We start from the raw sequence: 22,204 nt of genomic DNA on the forward strand, positions 1-22,204 counted from the left end.
TCTGAAGCCATTCTGAAGTTCTCCCAAAATGCCATTATTCTCTGCCCAAGTTTGAAGCTTTAATTTGATTGCCTGCATTGCTAGCCTGTATATTACCGATGTAATGGTCAACAGTCTATACGAGTGAATTCTATCTTTCTCCCCCTTGCCTTTATAAATTAAATTCATTCTACTTTGTCGCCAACTATCTGGTATTCGTCTGTCTTTTAGGCTTTATTCTATTGCTTTCAAGGAGTTTCCTTACTTTTCGTTCCCAGTTCATTAATCAGCCTAACGGGAACCTCGCCTTGCCCTGTGGCTGTCCATTTCGGAATTTTCGGCTTTCTTCCAGTTGAAATTTGTCAGCACCAGCTCCTTTGCCATCTGGTTCTCTTTCATGCCCTTTCTTTCCTCAGCTACAACCTCGTCATTGCCTTGGAAAGATTCAGCTGTCAATTTTCAGATGTAATTTAATGCCGCGTCCCCTTCCAGTTTGTTTCCATCTTCATCTAGGATATGTTGTATTGTTCCAGACTTCGTGCCTAATAATTCTATGTGGTTCCAAAATATTCTAGATGCAGCCTTCTCTTTCTCACGTATTTCTGACAACCAACGTTCACTTTCACTTTTTAATTTTGCTTGCACCAGTATTTGAACCATAGATTTTTTCTCCTGGGATATTTTCCATTTTCTGGCTACTTCATCCTGTAGCAACTGTGCTTTCTTTGCCTGCCTGTGCTCTCAGGATGCTCTCTGTCGTTTGGCGATCGCTTCTCGTATCTCCCTGTTCCACCAGCTTTTTGGTTTCTTTTCTCCTTTCCAATGAGCATGTTGTTTCTCTTTCCGTATTTATGTCGTTATTACACTCGGAAGCTCACTACATTCCCACTCTTTATTTGGCCATTTGCGAAGTTCTTCCTCGACTTTAGTGACTATATTTGTTATTTGTTCAGCGTTCAAATTTGGACTGGCCATTTTGCACTCTTTGCTCTCTTTCCCAACTACATATCCCATTTTCAAAATGATGCGTTCATTGTCACTCCCTATGCTGCTATACCCTTCCTCATCAATGACCATTTCTCTCAACTTATCATGAATTCCTTCTGTCATCAGACAGTAATCAATGGTTGATTGCCAGTTTCCTACTTCCCATGTGGTCTGCCTTTCACACTTGGGCCCTGTATTCACGATAACGAGGTTATGTTGTTCACAAAGGTCTAGCATTGACTTTCCGTTGTTGTCGGTGTAGCCATCTAGATATTGTACTCATATCACCTAATAGGATAATTTTGGCATCATTCCCAAAACCCTTAATATCACTGCTTAGGCATTCCACTAACTCTTGATTCTTCTCTGTGCAATTATTTCTGGTCCACAAATATGTTACGCCAAGCAAAGTTTTCTTTACATTCACAGTATCTGATAACCAAAGATGCTCTTGACATTTTGAATTTACTCTTTCTATTTGTCCTCTATTTAAGTGCTCCTCAATCTCTACCCACTTTTCCTTTCTTCTGCCGCCCTGCATGTTTATGTAGCTTATTGCATGGCGGGCTCTCTTTCTTGTTTTTCTTCTTCTTCTGTTAATGACGGTGATGCTGTTCCGAGATTCCCCTAGGGGACCTCCTTCATTACTACCTAGACTGGCCTTCTGAGAGCCTGTGGGCTGCCTAAAAAGCAACCGCGCGACCAGCAAGTCGCCAGTCCACTTCTTGTCCAAGCGTGTAATTGAAGTGGATCCCATATCGCTCAAAACCACCACACCTTCTTACTTTCCTGTTTACTTCGACAACCTCGAAACCTTTCTCTTGGCTCATTGTCCCTATAGGCTCATTAGCAGCCACTACAGCTTTTTGTACGTTACTGTCACATACAGGCACTTCCGACATCGTCCACACTACGGTCTGCACCTGAGGGGACAGCTCACGCAAGTCGTCTACCCCCTTCGCCAAGCGCTGGGCTGGTCCTGTTCCTTTTTTGTTTAGGATGTCATTTAACCCACCTGCTACTACGACAAGGTTGCGTCCATGGGCATTCAGCCGCACACCCCCCTGGTGGCGCTGGAGGTTAAGTCTCATCTATGATCACAACACCCAGTGGCAGAAAAGAACCAGAAAATGGGGCAGTAAGTATGCTGGCCAAATGTAGGCAGTGAGGTAAAAAACGGTATCATTTACCATAATCTACTATGCTAACCATATAGCTTTAGTGGGACGTTTGGAAAACACGAAGAATATTGGGGAATATATTTAACAAGTGATTTCTTGTATTTGTAGTGTCGCTACTGGAATAATTGATACCTTCACTTCACTGAGTGATGAAAGGCAGAGAGGATGACCGAGTTTCTTGATAGGAATTAGCAGACTGCTGTTTTAGCTCAATAATCCTAGCAAGCAAATAGCAGTTACCTTCGAGCCTCAGCGTCAAGCTTGCGTTGTTCTTCCTCCACAAGCTCGTCCCACACGGCTTGGCGCATTTCGGCATCGTCCATATGATCCAAGAGGCTGGGCAGTGCGTCTGACACAACAAAGTGGATACCCACACCAGACACTGCCGCGGATGTCCAGACCACGCTGTTCCTGTCCTCGTGGTCCACATAGAGCCTTTCGTACGTCAGCAGGTTCGAGCCGTTGTTCCAAGTCAACGGTGTTGAACACGTCTCGCTCACGATTTCGCCGGAGAGGCTGACTACCCCTTCAAAGTACCTGTAAAAAAAGTGCCTTCAGTGTGAAGACGACCTAAAGCAACACGAGTCATTTCGAAACCTCACGGGAGGTAAACGCACTTGCCGAGGATGACCCGGTCAATGCTGCGGTAATAGTAGCCGCCGTCCTCGGTGCCCGTCTCGGTGCTGATGACTGCCTTGCGCAGTATCTCCCGCGTGTGCGCGTCGATGAGCGCGACCGTAACGCCGGTGCTGCCGCTTAGAATGTCACCGAGTACGCCCAGTCGTGACACCGACAACGGGTGGTGCACCTCGAAGCTGAAGCCCGTGTACAGCGGTCGCTTGCGGGGAAAACAGTCGCGCGTCTTGGCCGTGGCGGCGTAGAACTCAAGGTTCTCGTTGATCTCCGTAATGTTCGGCTCCCAGCGCTGGCAGACATAAGGATCGACGCGGTCTTCGGGCGGAACTCTGCACGCGTCGCGGCCGACGATGAAGAAGGACTTGACGCGAGACGCGCCGCTCAGCCACGTCTCGCGCGCTGCTGCGCGCCGATCGAAGTTCTCCCGAGCCGAGAGGACACCGACGAGAAGTATGGTGCGCCGCGTGAAGTACAAGTACAGCAACGCCTGAACGACGAGGGCGAGGCATACCCAGCCGACCGTGCGCGGATTCATGGGCATCGGCCCGGCATACCTTCAGGGCATCGCGTAACCATACAGCAGACTATCTACAACGACTGAAATGGCCGCCATAAGAAAAGCTGCACCGCAGAAATAAAACTAATGCAATAAACAAAGATTATATTAAGAAAACAATGATTTTGCCGAAACATATTTAATTAAAATTTATTTAACAAATATTTTACCTATTAATTATACCTTAACAAATATTAGGTCCGCAGCACAAAAAGATGGCCGCTCTAAGGATTTGTCTGCTAACGAGACTTCCAAGTAATATTTTTGGGAAATGTTTCGTTACTTCGCATATGCTCATAACGGCAGTCAGTTTGTTTAATTAGTCATCACAGTGTTGCAGAGAGCTGTGCTGAGCTCATTTTTGTTTTAACGTTAAGAGTTATTAAAATTTTGCGCCGATGTTATTGGCAGCGTCTTTGCTTTATTTCTAGTCAGCTTCAAGTCCTGTAGAAATTAGTTAGCTTTTTATTTGCACACATTAGTACTTCTTATTATTGCTGTGATTACATTAGTTGAATTATGTTAGCGTTGATCAGTGCTTGAACATGGCTGTGTCTGTACGTTCCTACGATTATCAGAGCTCCCGGCTCGGGACGACCTTCCAAAGGGCACAGTTATGTCATAACCCGGACATCGTATATATTGCGATGAAATCGCTGGTCGTTCACGTGTGAAGAAAAGTTTTGGACAAGTAACAAGATGTTGGCTCTCCCCGCACACCCCTGAGAGCGTTGAGTTCGCCGGTCATACCTATACTGTGTGCTGAATCCGCGTTCGCCGGGATGTCGTTGTCACTGCATTGCGTAAAAACTTGTTTGCTCTCTCTATGTGTCCTGACTTGCAGCTTTACCTATAGAATTGTGCCTCTCCGTCACAAGAACACATTTCACTGTTGAAGTTGCTGTGAATGCACGCACCTTTAGGATGCCGTTATGTTCGCCCGCAGAGCAAGTCTTGTCCAGGAGGCAATGTTCAAGCAAGCCAGCCATCGGTGGCACAGGCACAAAGCTTGCGTCGCTCAAGCGAGGCACTGGGGGAAGAAGCTCGTTCAGCGGAGTCGTGTGCACCGTCTTTGGAGCGTCGGGATGCCTGGGTCGTTTCCTGGTCAACAAGCTGGGTAAGCTGTTAGATACGATTTCGAGGGCTGCTTGCCTTGCATCTACTACAGACGTGTGTCTATAGTAATCGCCGTGTCACCTTGAGCCGCCATACTATTAAGGCATAGTAATACAAAAACAAGCAGTCAGAGTCTTGACCCCCCTACTGTGCCACAGATGGGACCAAAGCTCAGTCACTTTTGAAATCATTGGGTCATGCAATGACCTAAGGATTAAACTTTTCCGTATAACAAGATCACAGAAACAGGGCTGCATAAAAGTACTTTCATTGAAATAATCTCTAACCCCTTCCGAAATGCCTTGGTCATGTATTCCACAAAGGTAAATGGTTGAATGACAAATCAGTCTTCCACATTGTCAACTGTAAACGCTACACACATCGCTCCAAAGGCCTGACCTATGTAATGGCTCCACTATTCGATCTTTGGACAAATTAGCTGGGCTGACCAACCACAATGAATAGATCTCATAAAAGGAACATACAAAGAAGACATTGTGACTACTGTGAGGCATCTGCAGACCTGAGGAGGTGCGTGTTCTTGAAAAATCTAACATGTTGCTTTAATGGCACATAAACACTTTAACACAATAAGAAAATATGCCTTATGTGTAGACAACGCTGCTGTGAACATGCAAGCCAAATATTAATATACTGCATACTGCAGGGAAACCTTAAGGGGCCCTGAACCACCCTTCCGGCTTGGTGAAAAAATGCATTCCACGAATAGCATACTCTTTCATGAACATCTCAGGCACATTTTGCTCTCGTGCATGGCATATGAGGCTCACGAGCAAATTGTAGTCACCTTTTTCTCAAACACTCTTTCTTGGACAGAGGCCTTAGCTGTTTCGGGGCTGCTGACGGCTGCCCCTTGACGTCAGTGGGCACATTCGCATAAAACACTATCATTGGTTAATAGCTGTCATCAATCAAGTGAAAATGTACATTTTCAAATTTGATAAAAAATTAGGTATTTTCAGAAGAAGCCGACTTTCATCTGTGTGGCCGCCTGCATAGAAATGAAATGTTGGCTGCACTGCTTATCCAATGTCGTAGCCATTGGGTCTCACTAATTTTGATTATCTTTGAACCCCGCAAAACTTAAAGTGAGACCATACATACGCTTGCCAGAGCATGCTCACTCCTGCCTAGATGCCTTGGCAGAAAACATTTCATATTGAGCTTATGGTAGCCATTAAAGATGTGCAATTTGGATGGGGCTACTATCTGTCGGTCAAGCTGGTGCAGGACAAAGCCAGTCTGCACCACGTAGCAGAGCCAGACTGAAGCACATGAGCCTGAGCGCGCACTCCGGCCCTGTCGGGCACATGTAGCTGCAGCTTCTGCGTAGTGTAAATACTGCGGCCATCGCGGGGTGTCACGACAAGGTCATTGAAGATAACCGCATGCTCCGATTAATCTCTTTGAATCATGTGGCTCCAGATGCTCGGCGAGCTATCCCGAGCGCCAAAATCTCACTGGAACAGGTTGCCTGCTTGCCGAGTTACACACCTTTGAGGTGTGTCGCCATCATGGTCGAAGCTCATAACGTTAGGAATTCCTTAAACGTGAGTCAGCAGTGCAACATCCATCGCTTAGACGATGTGTGCTCTGCTGACCTACTCGCGCGAGCGAACATAAAGAGGATGCTTCGGTCGACTCTCGGAAATTGTACAATTGCCATAGAGATAAGTGTAAAAGATCATGTGCTACTCATGCTACTTGTTGCGAGAAAACACAGCTGCATGTGGTGATCTAGTACACTGTAGCTCAGCAAAGGGATTAGACATCCTTGGAGACGCTGTGAATTCAATTTTAAGTTGAGGGATAGCCTGCGAGTTTGGAGTGTTGTAGGCACCAAAATCGGAGGTAGTGGTGTCTACGTGAACATCCATGAACATCAGTGGCATTCAGTAGGTGGGGCGTTACGGGCACTGCCCCACTCTGCCGTATCCTTTGCAGTGCAAGGCCTCAAAGAAGGAGCGGGAGCACCGCAATGGGGATCAGAGGCAATCTTCGACTGCCAATAACTCTGCTTCTGTTGCATGCATTAAAGTACTTTTTGCTTGTATTTCCAAAATAGTGTGCACTTGAATCTCATTATAACAAAACAAGATATAACGAAATAGTGGATGTAACGAAGCAAATGAAATCCCCATGGAGGGCCCGATTTTTATTAGTCATATAAGAAGCCAACAAACAAAGGTGCCAACAACAGCATAGGGGAAATTACATGTACTTATTATTTGAATTAAAGAAATGATAAATTATGGAAATGAAAATGTAGGAAAAAACAACTGGCCGCAGGTGGGGCACGAACTTGTCTTCGCATTACATGTGCAATGCTCTTACCGATTGAGCTATTGCGGTGCTTTTTTAAGCATGAAATGCTTTTAGCTCCCGTTGTTGGAAACCTTCGAGTGACCTTGAGCCAAAAGCCAGAGCTGTTATCCAGGCACTCATACAAGAACATCAGGGCAGCCAGTCAATAAGTGCAGTCTCTGGACCCCAACCTTTTGTACAAGACTGCATTACATAAGCTAGTTACAGCCCAAACAAATCGCAATATAGTATATTGCGAAATCTTTGTTCGCAATATCACTCAAGCTCTAACTTCTAGTTTGGTGAAGTATTATTTGTCATTTTTAATAGAGATGTTCAAAAGTCTGATACAAGGCACTTCATTGTCAACTTATGGCGTTGAGCGCTGAATGCCTGTGGTCTGCGAGTTCCGTGGCGCAGCTTTTGTGTCGCCTCAAGAGATGGCGCCACACTGTGTGGTGCCTCCTTCAGGCACTTCTACCCACCATGGCTTAGTGGTTATGGTGTTGCACTGCCAAGCACGAGGTCATGGGATCAAATCCCAACTGCTGCGACCGCATTTCGATGCCCATGTCCTGTGCGTTGGGGGCATGTTAAAGATCCCCTGGTGGTCAAAATTAATTTGTAGTCCCCCACTACGGCACGCCTCATAATCAAATCGTGGCTTTGGCATTTAAAACATGAGAATTCCATTCATTCTTCTAGCTGGGCAGTGTGCTCTGTCTCCCTGGCGTCTTTCGTTGCCTGTCATGCGGCCTTCAGCTGGTTTTCTTCTTCTAGCTGGGCAGCATCCATATGGAAAAGTGCACAGTATGGCATGGTGTGGTGTGTTCGGGTGTGCCGTTGCAAACATGCACTACACCCATTTTAAGATTGTGGCTAGTATCATCTCCAACCATTCTGCTTTGCCAGTTGCCATTTCATGCTTACATCTACTCTTCATTGTGGGAGAGCCAGCAATCTTTTCCATCCACCTTCTTGGGTATTTATGTTTATCTATTAGAACTAAACCTAGGAGTGTTAACCAGTGCCACACCTCATGGCCTTGGCGGCGGATGCGGAACATCCTTTTTGTGTCGCAAGTGTCACGTGTGCATGATCTTTTTGGGTGAAGACAACTGGTTAATAAACCCACACATGCTACGTGAAGGCATCAGGGCTGCCGGATTCGTGGCCTTGCTATGTAATGAACGAGAAGAAAGGCAACCGAGGGCCCGATTTTTATTAGTTTTATCATAAGAAACCAACAAAGATACCAACGACAGCATAGGGGAAATTACATGTACTTATTTATTACATTTATTGAAAGTAATGATAAATTAAGGGAAATGAAAGTGAATGAAAAGACAACTGGTCACAGGTGGGGCACGAACCCTCGTCTTCACATTATGCGTATGATGCTCTTACCAATTGAGCTACCGCAGTGCTGTTTTTTAATTCACTTTTTTGGGTATTTATGTTTATCTATTAGAACTAAACCTGGGAGTGTTAACCAGGTTTTTACCATAGAGATCCACGTATTTAAAGCCTCGTTTTAACAATGTGAAATTGTCCTGCCAATGGATATAACTCATAATCATCATCAACATCAGCCTCGCTATGCCCACTGCAGGGCAAAGGCCTCTCCCATACTTCTCCAACTACCCCAGTCATGTGCTAATTGTGGCCATGTTGTCCCTGCAAACTTCTTAATCTCATCCATCCACCTAACTTTCTGCCACCCCCTGCTACACTTCCCTTCTCTTGGAATCCAGTCCTTAACCCTTAATGACCATCAGTTATCTTCCCTCCTCATTACATGCCCTCACCATGCCCATTTCTCTTGCTTGATTTCAACTACCTCCCATTTGTTCCCTCACCCAATCTGCTCTCTTCTTATCCCTTAATGTTACACCCATCATTCTTCTTTCCATAGCTCGTTTGGTCGTTCTCAATTTAGGTAGAACCCTTTTCATAAGCCTCCAGGTTTCTGCCCTGTAGGTGAGTACCTCCTATTTCATGTCACTGCCACTCTTTGTGGAATTCAACCCACTGGCCCTACCTCCCATCCCACCGCTCGCCTCATGCTGCTTCTTGCTTCCCACCGCAAACGCAACCAGTGAATCCTGGCGACACTTCTCTGCCCACCCGTTCTAGCCGTTCTCCTTCGCCACATCACCGCTTCTCCCGATTGCCCCCGTCTCGTTGAATCACCATCCCCTAGCTCCTTCTGGCGCACACTTTTAGAAAATTAATAGGTGCAGCACCTGGAGGTGACGCTGCCAAAACGGCCTGATGCCAAAATCCTCTTCTGAACATGCCCACACATTGGAACCGCATCAAAGTGAACATGGATGGTGTACCTGTTATGGCTCTGATTGACACTGGTGCGCACATATTTTGCGATGAATGCAAAGCCTCAGAATTGCCTCAAGAAAGTCCTCGCTCCTGCCCTGTTGCCTGTGGTCCGCCTCGCTGACGGTGGAACACCAGCTGTTATTTGTATGTGTCCGGCTCATGTGAGTGTCACTAGACATCATACTTCTGTTTTATGTTCTAGAACACTCCCCTCACGACCTAATCCTGGGACTTGACTTTCTGTCGGCACACTCCGTCTTGATAGACTGTTTTGCTGATGTGCAACTCGCTGTACCTGTTGCTATTGACCCTCCCGATAGTGCTCCAATATGGCTATGTTCCACAGAGCATATTCGCCCCCCTCACATTGCTGTTTCCTACATAAGTGTTTCACCCATTCCACCTGTACCAGATGGTGACTACATCATATCCCCTAATCCGGATGTCCTGCTCTCGCATAATGTCGCATTTCCTGACACCGTCATTACCGTTACGGACGAGAAGTTTGTGAAGCTTGTGAAATTTGGATGTTGTACACAAGTTCTCCCACACGGCATATTGCTGGCCCGAATCATGCCAGCCCGAGACTACCACATCTCGGCTTTAACTTGTGACAGCTCCTCATGTGCAACTCTTGCTTCACCTCCTGCCTTTCAGACTTTAGTGCCCTAACGAAAATGATTGCTGCTAACCTTCCGCCCCAGTGTGCTCATAAACTACGTTGTCTCCTTGCCTCATACTGGAAAATATCCAACCGTGGAAACCACCCTCTAGGACAAAAATATGTTGTCCAGCATTAAAACTGGTGATGTGAGCTTTATCCATCTACTGCGTCTCGCCTACTGAGCGACACATCATCCAACATGAGGTTGACAAGATGCTTTATTATTACATCATTGAACCATCTTGCAGCCCATGGGCATCCCCTGTTGTACTAGTTAAAAAGAAGTACAACAGTTGTTGATTTTGCCTGGATTATTGGCACCTCAACAAAGTAACAAAGAGGGATGTCTATCCACTACCATGCATTGACGATGCCCTGGATTGCCTGCATGGAGCACAATATTTTTCGTCCATAGACCTTCGCTGTAGCTACTGTCAAATTGCGGTCGATGTCACAAACTGTGTGAAGACAACTTTTATTATTCCCGATGGCCTTTATCAGTTCAAAGTGATGCCTTTCAGTTTATGTAATGCCCCAGCCACATTTGAACGAATGATGGACGCTTTCGTCACGGTTTCAAGTGGTCCATCTGCTTCTGCTTCCTGGACGACGTGATCGTTTTTTGTCTGACTTTTGTGACGCACCTCGAACGTCTATCGACGATCCTATCTGCTTTCTGTCAGGCGGGGCTACAACTAAATTCATCCAAATGCCACTTTGGTCGTCGTGAAATTTCTATGCTCAGACACCTTGTCAATTCTTATGGTGTATGCCCTGATCAAGGTAAAGTACGGGCAGTGAAAGACTTTCCCGTGCCAACGTGCACCAAGGATGTTCACAGCTTCTTGGGCCTCTGCTCCTATTTCTGTTGGTTTGCCCAAAATGGTTGCAGACGTTGCGCGCCCTTTTACTCACCTCCTCAAGAAAGACGCTGCCTTCAATTGTGCCACTGAGCAAGCTGGTGCTTTCACCGAGCTGATTGGGCTGCTTACCTCCCCTCCCATTCTCGCTCACTTTGATGTGTCGGCTCCAACAGAAGTCCGTACCGATGCCAGTGGCTACAGTATTGGAGATATTTTGGCCCACAAACAACAAGGGCGAGAACGTGTTATTGCCTACGCCAGCCGCCTTCTTTCCCCTGCTGAGCGCAAGTATTCTATCACTGAACGTGGGTGTCTGGCTCTCGTCTGGGCAGTGGATAAATTCCGCCCCTATTTGTATGGCCGGCAATTCACAGTCATCACTGATTACCACGCTCTGTGTTGGCTTTCATCCTCGAAAGGTCCTTCAGGGCACCTTGGCCGCTGAGCCAAGGTGCCCTGAAGCCTTCAAGAATACAACTATTCAGTTGTATACAAGACCGGCTGGTTACATCAAGATGCGGACTGCTTGTCACGCCACCCTGTTGACCCACCTGATGTTTCTGCGACCGGCATACCTTTCGCCATTCTCTCTCTGGCTGCTTTTCGCGATATTGGAGTGGAGCAATGTCATGATGCCTCCTTACATGACCTTATTCAACGGCTGACTTCAACGATGCCTGATCCTTACCTTCGCATGTTTGAACTTCAAGATGGCATATTGTGCCGCTATAACAAGCGCCCGGACTACCATGACCGACTCTTCGTTGTGCCTGCGCATCTGCGTCAGACTTTTCTCCCCCAGCTTCATGATGTACCGACTGCCGATCACCTTAGTGTGGCACGGACTTATGACCGCGTTCATCGGCGCTTCTTATGACCTGGTTTTTTCCGTGATGTCTGCCATTATATAGCTGCAAGCGACCTTTGTCAAAGACGAAAAAAAACCAACCACCCTCCCTGCTGGCCGCCTTCAAACATTTTATGTACCATCCAAATGATTCTTCCCTGTAGGTGTTGATCTTTTAGGCCCTTTTCCTATGTCTGCTTCGGGAAATAAGTAGATTGCTGTAGCAACAGACTACGCCACCCGATATGCAATCACATGGGCTCTGTGCAACCGATGTCATTGACTTCCTCCTAGAGGATGTCATCCTTCACCACGGTGCCCCTTTACAGCTCCTTAATGACCGAGGCTGCTACAGTACATTCCTCTTATTGCGATACCATATATAACGATATATTGGTTGTATTGATGAGCTGACCTAAGAGCATCAACTTATACATTAAGGCTAGGAGAAAAAAAACTCATATATAAGGATACATTATTCACCGCATATTGGATATAATGATCAAAATTTTGCCTTCTGGATGGCATTTTCCATGCTGAATAATTGGGAAATTTGCATTCCTACGTGATTTCTTATGTGAGCTTGTATCTGCCGCTATTAGCCACACCGCGCGCCGATTGCGAAAGCCACGAAGAGCATCACTAGTTGGCACAGCGCGCACAAAATGGCGCCAGCTGCCTCACGTCGCCTAAAGTCCCTAGATTGGCTTTTGCTGATCTAGGGACCTTAGGCTTTTACCGATCCTTATGAGCTAAAGGGACTTTAGCGTAGCCCACGATCGAGATATGCATGAGGAGAGGGGAAAAAAATGAGAGAAGCGAAACAGTGCCCGCACTTTGCCCCCTTCTCAGCAAGCGTGGAAATGCGCCGTGGAAGCAGCCGCAGACAGCTCGGTTGATAGAAGACAACACCGACAAAGCGCAATGTTGTTTTGCTTGAGATGAAGCTGCAAATTTTGCAAGGCTCAAAGAAGTGCAAGCTTGTGCAGGGGAGCCGCGATCATGATGGCTGCAACCAAGGGCCATGCCCATCAACGGAAAAGGCGGGCTTTGTGCGGCAGAATGAAGCCACCCCATGATAGAGAAACCAATACGGTGGAAAGTTATGTGAAGAGATCTCCGACGTCACGATCATTATCGCAACAGGCGGCGGCATTGTGCAGTGAGGGCGATGAGATTGACAATGACCCGTCTTTGACACCGATCCTGATGTTCACGTGAAGTGCTAGTGTCTAGTGTTTGTACAAAATCCGGACACAGCAGTTGTGAACCTGAAACGCCCGTGAAAGCAAGTCTGGATTTCTGACTGTCAGCGCGCCTAACACTTGATACATTGTTTAGAGGCGTTAAATAAACACTCCATTTTTCAATGTCTTCTTTGTCGAATGCCTATGTTAGTGTAAATGGCAAATTTGGTTTTGGTGCTACAAAGGTATATGTTTGGCAGCTTTTTTTTTTTTTTTTCGCCAGTCCAGATGTAGCGATGATCAGTTATAACGATCGGATTTTTCATTCAGCTTGATATTGTTGTAAGTGGACTAACTTACTTTCTTTCTAAAGTTGTTAATGACATTCTACACTCGTGCACGACCAAACAAAAACTTGCTACTGCTTACCATCCACAAGAGAACGGTCTGAGTGTCTCTACCTAACCTTTACTGACATGCTGTCCATGTATGTCTCTGCTGAACATCGCAACTGGGACGTTGCATTGCCGTTCATTACTTTCGCCTATAATTTTTGCCATGATAATGCAGGCTTCTCCATTCTTCCTCTTGTTTGGCTGTGATCCTACGCTACCTTTTAACACTCTTCTGCCTGCTAGTCTGCATTTCACATCCAAGTACACCCGTGAAGCCATACTCAAAGCACAAGAAGCGCGCCATATTGCCCTACATCAACTTATGGAGTTGCAGGAAAATCAGCGGCGCTTATATGACGTCCGTAATCGTGACATCCATTACGCACCGGGCACCCTGGTTCTCCATTGGTCATCGTCGCAACGCGTTGGCCTCTCTGAGAAGTTACTTTTACGCTACTCTCGCCCTTACCATGTCTTGCATCAAGTAAATGACATCACGTACGAAATTGCCCCTCTTGACCCAATCGTGGCCATGGGCATTGCCCCGACGTGGTCCGCATCGCGCGTCTTAAGTTGTATCATTCAACTGCCTCCTAACCAACACCAGGTCAGTGCTTCAGCCGCTGGGGGTCATGTGAAAGGTTGACGAAGAAGACGGCACTCTTAACATAGCGGGCTGTCTACCATCTTGTCAGCTGCTACAGTTATTGTAAATATCCTGCAAATATATTTCTGCCTTATTTTACCCCCGTAACACTATCTTTGGTCACCAATTCTCAAATTCAGCAAAATGAAATTTTTGTTTGTCATTAAAATTCGTTTTTTTTTTCTGTTGCCCAATAACCCAGAAATTTTTTTGGCCCCTTCTCTGTACCGACCTTTCATGAAAATAAGTACATTTACTGACCAAGAAAAATTGTTCAGTGACTGTACTTCATTTCATAAAAGGTCGAATTTCAAAATCACGAAATTTTGATATAGTGAAGTAAAGTGCCGATTTTACCGACTTTACTATATCGAGGTTCAAATATACAGCAGGGGTTTCTGCATGCTAACATTCAGTTTCCTTTTTAAGATTATGTCTTGTAATCTTGGGGAAAGCATAGACATGCCCTTTGCAAAGATTCTTCATCTCAGCATAAATAAAAAAAGATGTGACTGTTTTATTTTGAATAAAACACATCCATAAATAGCACCAGATGATAAATACCAAGTGCCACGCCTGAGCGAGTGAGCTTTTCTAAGCAAAGCGGCACGCTGTACTATGTAACATCTCATGTTTACGGCTGCCAGGATTCCAATTTTACTTCTTTTATGTGTGACTGTGTACAAGTATTAAAAAAATATTCTGATTTGTAAACAGTGACTATGTATTTGATTCCAGGACCAAATTGAACAGAATCTAATGTTGTCTTATTCAAGGACCAAATCAAGTAAGACAGTATCTGATTAATTATTTGAAAGTTTCAAATATTCACACACCCCGTAAAAATTGGGGCTCAGAGGAAAGAACTGCTGCAGTGAACATTTAAAGGTTTACTGCAAATAAATTTTGGCCACGTAAAAATTCAATTTTCTCGTAATTTAGATATACAGTAGCCTATGTGCAAAATTTCATGTGTGATATACTGGGCCTCTTTGATTTTTCACTTTTGGCTACGTGCGGGCTGCCAGAGCCAGCCAGAGTGCCTTCGTTTTTCAAGAGTTGGGTCCACTGACTGTGCCACGCACTTCTGCCAGGCATTCGTTTTACCCGGGCTGGACAGTTCTGGCTGCCCGCAGGCTGCCAGAATCAGCAAAGATGATTTTGGTCTGGCTGCTCTCTGGAAATTCTCTGGCTAGCAGACGACTAGGCGATTTGCACTCACCGCCATCTTTGTGGGGGCTTGATGGATTGCAACGTGGGCGCCTGAGGACTTTACTTCGTTCAGCCAACTTTGGCTATGGTCATCTTCGGATTTCCTTACTTCTCACGTTCTCTTTTTAGATTCTAATGCACCATGACGGCACAGCGCCCCTTGGGAAACTCCCATAGATGGTGGCGCCAGATTTCCCTCTAGGTGTTATAGTGAGAAACTCTATGGTTGGCAGAGTGCGTGTCTTGCAAAATCTCACGTAAGTGATCGTATCCTTGAATGAAACTATAGATCTTTACAAGCTGACAACGGTTAAATGAGCCAACTACGCTGAACACGCGCTGGCCTTGCCGGGCGCTGCCATGCTGGTAGCATATTTATCCCATCCGTTCATATCAGTAGCATATTTATCCGTTCGATTTTGCATACTTTGGGCACCTTCGGATCCCAGCCCGCGTGACTTCCTATCAGGACTGGAACTAGCTGGCTAACAGAACTCCAAAAATCGAAGAGCCCACTAGTGCATGCGTCACAAAACGCTAGAAAAAAATTGATTTTTCATACCAAAACTGAAAAAAAAAATAACGCCACCATTACCACTCGCCAGAGGTGACATATGACTTAGATCATAGAGAACCAGTGCCTATGTCGTTTTCCTCCCTTCCTTGTACCATTGCCGTGTATTGGCAGAAAAGTCCTGCACATCTGCTAGCCATTGCTAGCAGCTTCGTGTGCTGTGCCAACACCGTTGTGCGCCGTGATGTTCCTTTAAGGCGAAGCATTCTTCTCTGAGTCAAGCTGGTTTTCTGTATCATGCTGTATATGTTCAATGAGCAGAGCCTCGATACATTCCGTCTTCACTCGGAGACGAGGAGCACATTGAGGTGACTAAGTTGAGGAACCCTACCGCTATCTGTAGCTGAGGCTCGGTGCAAAGTGCACGTTAAGTTTCGCTCGTTTTGCTCTGGCGGTATTACATTTCCACATCATTTGGTAAGCAGATCTTACACGGGTAAGTGACTGTGCTCGCAAAATGTAGCCTTTGCAGCCTCATAAGTGCAGTTTACGTGCTTTGTGTGCATTGGCTCGTCTGCGTTGCACTTGCCTGTTATGGTGTGGTGCATGCTTGAGCCCTGAAAGCTGGGACAGGAAAGATGTGTTTGGCCTTCCTCTATGTAGCCTGTGGGGGTTCCACTCTGCGTGCGGCTAGGGCTGAAGGCGAGCTCCGGATCTAGCCCCACGCAGTCGCTTTGTGTTACTCCCCAACCCGTAGCGCGGGAATCGCGGCTACGTCGGGTTTGAACGAATAAGGCAACCAGCGGCGTCAACTGTAAGAACGTTTATTGCTACCGGTAATAAAGAACAGTGGCAGAGGGGCGTCCTCTCTGTAATAGTAGTAAATAGGCTGGCCTCGTTGCCCGGGATAGTCAGGCAACGTGGTCACTCACGGGTAGCGGCAGGTACTCCAGTCCGGCAGGTTATGGGTCCGGCCTCAGAGAGAGAGGGTCTCCCCCGGTCGCGCTGTTTTGTACCTTTTTACCTGGGCGAGGGGAATGTCCTCCTCGCCCGTCAGCTAGCTGCCCGCAAGTCGGGGAGGAAGGGCGCGTGCGCGTCGCGAGAGCGAGGGAGAATCGGGAGAGGGCGTAGTGCGCCTCTCCCCTGTCTATGCCGGCTCTCGACGCGACGGCGCGGGGGGGAAGATGGGCGCGTGTGCTCCCCACAAGCCTTATATTCTAGACAGCCATAGCTCGTGTTCGAGTACATACTCGGGCACCGGACCGCCATGCAATGCATCGGCATTCTTGCAACAGCTCAAACCACATGCGCAGCAATGAGAAAGCACGCCATGAGAGCCAGCCATCAACCAGCAAACGTTGAGCGAGCGGTGCTCCTGTGCACAACTGAGAGATTAGCAGGCCATTCTGAGACCATATCCGCACCACTACCGCTCACCACCAGGTAGTCGCAACGTCTGCCTAGGCGCTGTTTAAAGTGTGCTAATAAGAAAACTACGCAATCCCATAATGCCCCACAGGTGCGCGATGCACTGTGGGGAAACAGTGTAGGTCGAGCAAGCAGGCTTGCCCAGGCACCCGCCATTTGTTGCCGCATTGGCACTGTGGGAGTACGGAAAAGAAAAAGGAAGTAGGAAAAGAGAAATTTCACTTATATACTCCTGTCTTTTTCGTGGGAAAGCTTTGTGTTAGAATTGAATATATGGCCAGGGCCCTCTCAATATTGTGTTCGTGTGCTGCAGTTCACCGAAACCAGGTAGTAGCTCGCAATACTGTTTTCATTTGAGCGCATTGGTCACACATGAAGAAGGAAGCTGCTTTGTGGTGACAATCTCTTTGACAGCCATTCTAATCAGCTGCGCTACATAAGAAACTAGTAGGCCCTTTTCCTTATGTTTTTTGGGCACGTGCTATATGCAGCATGGTTCAGACACTAACCACCAATTGCAGCTAAGCGATATGCATCATTGGAGCACTTGCTCAACAATGCAGAGCACATTAATATATTTTTACATTACTGCACAACAAACAAAGCTAAATTGTGTTTATTAAGCTTGAAAAAAATTGTGCGAGAAACTGAAGTTAACTTCTCTCCCTCCATCTTACATCACTTGTAAAAACCTGTGAATTGTGCAAACGAGGCAGACTACAGACCAAGTCTGCCTGACAGTTACCGCTGCAGGTGTAGTACATGCTGCTGCTGTGTTTAGTTTTCAACATACCTGCCAACTTTTGCGATTTTATCGTAAAATGTTCGATTTTTAGAACTCTTTCATGACTGTCATATTGGCACTAATAAATTTTAAATTTTTCATTTGTGTCTAGTTTAGGTTAAAGTTTATTTTAAACAAAACAAAACAGTCCCTGACCGATTTCTCAGCCTGATTTTTCAGACCTAGTTGTGCCAGCAACATCCAGTTACTGATATATTATGGGAACCAAGATATTGTCACGTGGTAGTGACGGTTGAGGACACAGCAATAAAACTGAAAGGCGAAAATAACTTTATTGGGCGAACCTGTGCCCAGAAAAAACAGGTTCACTCAATGCTCAACGAAAGCAGTGAACACAGTTGGCGATCGTCGAAAACCTGATCAGCGGGTCAAGCGTGTCAGCTTTTATACATCAGTCGTCGAATGTTCCAGAGTAATCACTGGGACCCATGTGTCTTCCACAAAGTTCTACACTATTCACGTCGCGCATACATGCAATCAGATTACACAAGGTTCGGTGACAGACATCGGATGGAACCATCGATAACATTCCAGAAACTTACGATACATGCAGGCGCGTCCTGCGCTGTGCGATAACATTTGTTAGGTGGTGAAACATGTCGCTTGATAAAGACAAACAACTACACATGTCAATATCATCCACTGTTACGTGAATGCTTTGTAGTAAACATGCAAACATTTTCGTTCGTCTGTGGGGCAGATCATGCTTGCCACAACTATATGGAGCAGAGTGCTTGTTCACAGCTTCTTTACAGAACACACTTTCAGAATTTCTTAGACAGTCTATATCTTGAGTACTAGAACAATTTTAATATTTTTCACTAAATATGAGTATTTTCTGGCTTGGACTGTACGATTGTTAACTGCTAATGTTGGCAGGTTTGGTTCAATGTACACATTGTTTATTATGCCTAATATTCAGTTTTCACAGGATAATTCAGAGTCTAAGGGTATGTGCACTAAATAGATGAAGAAGGTTCCCAGCTCAGCTGAAAAACAAGGAAAAAGCAGTGGCACACGAGAACAATAGGTGAGCTGGCATTGCAGCTAAACAACAAACAAGACGTTCGCCTTTGAATTAGACAATAATATGTGCCACCTTGCCACATGTGCCTGTATGGCACAGGAAGAAAATGTGGCGCCCGCCTCTGCGACATACCATAAAAGTGCACAGCCATTGGTGACGCCTGTGTCCCACAAAAAGGTTTATTACCAGCCCTGTGGCTTTGCCAAGATTACCTTGATAGTATGTGCTATGCATTTATAGCCAATTTAGCCCAAGTGAACTTTCGTTGCAGTTGGCCTTTAATATAAGAATGCTGATATTACTATGTTATGTTATTACTACGTTATATTATCTAAAGATAAGTTTTGTTGGATGGCTGATGTTGCTGATTTCCTGTATGGTGTGATGTGAAAATGGCTTTTACTCTATTTTAAGCTTTCTTTCTTCGTATCACGAGAAATGTGTCTTATGATCTACGGCATGTGCACTTTCTTGTGGTAAAGACGTCCAGTGTTGCAGACATTTTTCTTTCTGAGAATTGCTCTTACTTTGTGGATGTATGACGTAATAGTTCTGCGGAAGCCGGCAAGGTGGAGAGAAGTAATAAATAAAAAGAAAATCAGACATCCATCTGTTCGTAGCAATTGCTACAAAGGAAACCCACATGGGTTCCTCGAAAGAAAAGCCTCACAGTTGAAGAAAAATTCGTCCTGGTCCGGGACTCGAACCCGGGACCACCGCCTTTCCGCGGCAGCCACTCTATCATCTGAGCTAACCAAGCGGCCACCAGATGGTAGGGCGAAGTCGAATTTGTCAACAACTCGAAGCACAGGCGCATTACGTTTTGACGTAATAGTTCTGCGGCAACTCGCAAGGTGGAGGGGTAATCTGAAACAAGTTTGTATTTGCTGATGCATTTGAGTATTGTGATGGTTTGTGTAATTTATGCTGGCCATTATTGAAGGGATAGGCAGAAGGATTGTCAGGCATTACATCAGGCATTGCATGTTTTTTGTTGCAGGCAAGATTGGCACCCAGCTTGTCTTACCATCAAGGTCGCACCTTTACTATATGCAACGATTGAAGCTTTGTGGCGACCTAGGCCAGGTCCTCTTTACGGTGAGCATGCAGGGCCTGCCATACAAGCTCATTTTACTCCTTTTATTTAGTACCATCTCATTTTATGAGACTTTGGAAGGCAAACTCACTTCGCTGTATTGAAGTTTGCAGCCTTGAGAGCAGTGCTTCAAGAATATATAAATAAATGTTCACAGCAGAGCTAATTCTAAAACCAGTTTTTCCTGATTTCAGATGTTATGAGTATCTTTGTGACAGTGAAGACAAAACAAGCTTGAAACGTTCATTTTCAGCAGATTCCGTTATTTTGACCCTGTGGATATTGGATGTGTTGCTTACTTGTATTGGCCCAAAACAAATAGATATGTTAACGGGATTAGGGTATTTTTATTTTTGATGGCGAAGGTACTTTTAAATGACCATTTTTTTCTTAATAAGACAGTAACCCTTTCTAAATCTCAAAATGCTGAGAATCATATCAACCACTATGGCTTCATGGATCGTCATTGTCATCAATGCCAAATGATACCTAATTTTGCCGTCTAGCATCACACGACCGAAGTTACATTTAATGAAACGAAGTGCACTCGATCGAAGTGTCACTAAATTTGCTCATCTGACTGGGGCATTGTCTTGTTGAATTCATTGAGAGATAATTTATGACAGGCCTTTGAGCAGACTACCTCGATGTGTCTGTGTCATAATAGGCTAGGTGCATGCTGAGGCACCTGAATTCATTAGTGCACTCCAGGTTTTGTTCATGGTTTCTGTAAGGTAAGGTTCCTGTTTGTTTCTAGAATCATGCTGATGGTTTTTTTTTTTTAGTTTCATCTGCAAGATATCACTCTGTTTACGAAACCTTGTAAATACATTAAGTAGTAGCTGATCCTGGGGTATGTTATAATCACTGCCGTAAAGCGCACAATCAGCATACAAACTTAGCTTCACTGGAGTGTCCTCGATAACTTTAGCAGCATCATTAATATGGACACAGTAGTATAAGTATGATCCCAAAACTGGGCGCTTGGGTAAACCAGATGTTGCCTCTGCTAAGGATGACTGCTTGTTACCAAACTAAACAAATTGGGACTTCAATCGTTTATAATAAACTTTTCTTAATTCAGTTTCAACTAATTACATTTTTTTGGTTAATGACAGAAGGTCTTGACTAGTGTCCATATATTTCTGGGGGCCAAAATTTACTTTGATCATGACATTGGTACTCATTAGTTAATTTGAACATGACTGGTCAGCACTGATGCGCCTGACCGAAATGGGGACTCCAGTGGTGATTGCAATGGCTGCTATGTACAGCTTGGCAATGCCATATAGACATGTTGCCTCCTCCTGACAACACCTATTTTCACCCTGCCCTAGGAAGATCAAGCAAAAATGACAGCTGACAATGAATGATTTTGTCGTGTTCACAACATTTATTGTCGAAACCAGCGTCATCACGATTGCCATCGCAATATGGTGACAGAACAAATTCTTGCATAGGATGATGAGGGCGGCACGCTGCTTTCAGTCTTTGATTACAAAAGCTAATTCAAGAGATATGTCTTTTACATGTCCAGCTACGGCTCATGCAAGGTGGTGCATTTTTGTGCATTCTCCACACATTCAAACATAAGAAATGTCAAGTCACAAATGTTCAGATGTAATTATGTCTTTTGGTTTCACCTGTGAAGCCACCAGCCTGAACAGTGCACCAAACCACTGTGGTGCACAACATTCAAAATGCCAGGCCAGCTAGTTGAAGTTTTTATCATAGGTCAACGAAACTTTAGGCCTTGGCCTGCTGGCTTATCTTCGCCCTCCAATCACAGTGGGTTGCGGTGACTCTGAAACTGTGGATGTCTCATCCATAGTGATTTTCATCGGCGAATGCTGGTTGGTACTGCATCTTGGTTAGAAGCAGGCACTGCCTGTTACTGTGCAGCTGGTTCAATATTATTGTGTAAGACCTCCGTGCTGCCTGCTGCTGGACTTGTGCCTTGATTTCCCACCAACTATCATCATGAACTTGTACCACATCCTTCTTTGTTAAGCCAGGGAGTGGATTTCCTCGCATTGGCTGCTTTCACTTCCATGTGGCTTGATGGCCCACTGCCGCGAAGTCCGGCAGCCGAAGTGTGTAAGCTCACTCGGGCACCTTCCATTCTCCAGCAGTGGTGCTCTGTAGTTTAGAAGGGCCACCCAAAAGTTCCTCTAGCACTACAGATCTTTCGCAGTAGACAGTTTCTCTGAATTCTGTTTCCTGCTTTCATGCCTCAACACAGGGCATTAAACGCGGCTTAGCCTCAATACGTAGTGTACGTTTTTCTTGCGACTTTGTTGTCGTCGTCTATTTATGCAGAACCTCCAGCCATAGTGCTTGAGTGCACGAGAAGGTAGTTCGTGAACTGGTGAGAAATTCTTCTTTGCAGGGACGTAGTGTTGT

The 22,204-nt window shown here is 45.5% G+C and overlaps 2 protein-coding genes across 4 annotated transcripts in view; one reads left to right on the forward strand and one right to left on the reverse strand.

The window, feature by feature from the left end:
* LOC126535892 (UDP-GalNAc:beta-1,3-N-acetylgalactosaminyltransferase 2-like) overlaps positions 1-3,407 on the reverse strand; it is a 41,394-nt gene extending 37,987 nt beyond the window's left edge. The window contains exons 1-2 of one of the 3 annotated variants that reach the window (XM_055073305.2): positions 2,765-3,407; positions 2,388-2,684 (exon numbers count right to left, since the gene is read on the reverse strand). In XM_055073305.2, coding sequence (XP_054929280.1) covers positions 2,388-2,684; positions 2,765-3,324 — 857 coding nt within the window. In that variant the 5' untranslated portion in view covers positions 3,325-3,407. The remainder of the gene's footprint in view (positions 1-2,387; positions 2,685-2,764) is intronic. The other 2 variants (XM_050182745.3, XM_055073306.2) reach the window with 2 other exon arrangements.
* A 115-nt stretch (positions 3,408-3,522) lies between these two features.
* Positions 3,523-22,204, forward strand: part of ND-39 (NADH:ubiquinone oxidoreductase subunit 39) — a 79,406-nt gene continuing 60,724 nt past the window's right edge. Inside the window, exons 1-3 of the mRNA XM_050182747.3 lie at positions 3,523-3,594; positions 4,286-4,456; positions 19,706-19,803. Of these exons, the coding sequence (XP_050038704.1) occupies positions 3,555-3,594; positions 4,286-4,456; positions 19,706-19,803 (309 nt within the window). The 5' untranslated portion in view covers positions 3,523-3,554. The remainder of the gene's footprint in view (positions 3,595-4,285; positions 4,457-19,705; positions 19,804-22,204) is intronic.

Source organism: Dermacentor andersoni, chromosome 4 (genome assembly GCF_023375885.2).
Source record: "Dermacentor andersoni chromosome 4, qqDerAnde1_hic_scaffold, whole genome shotgun sequence".
NCBI lineage: Eukaryota > Metazoa > Arthropoda > Arachnida > Ixodida > Ixodidae > Dermacentor > Dermacentor andersoni.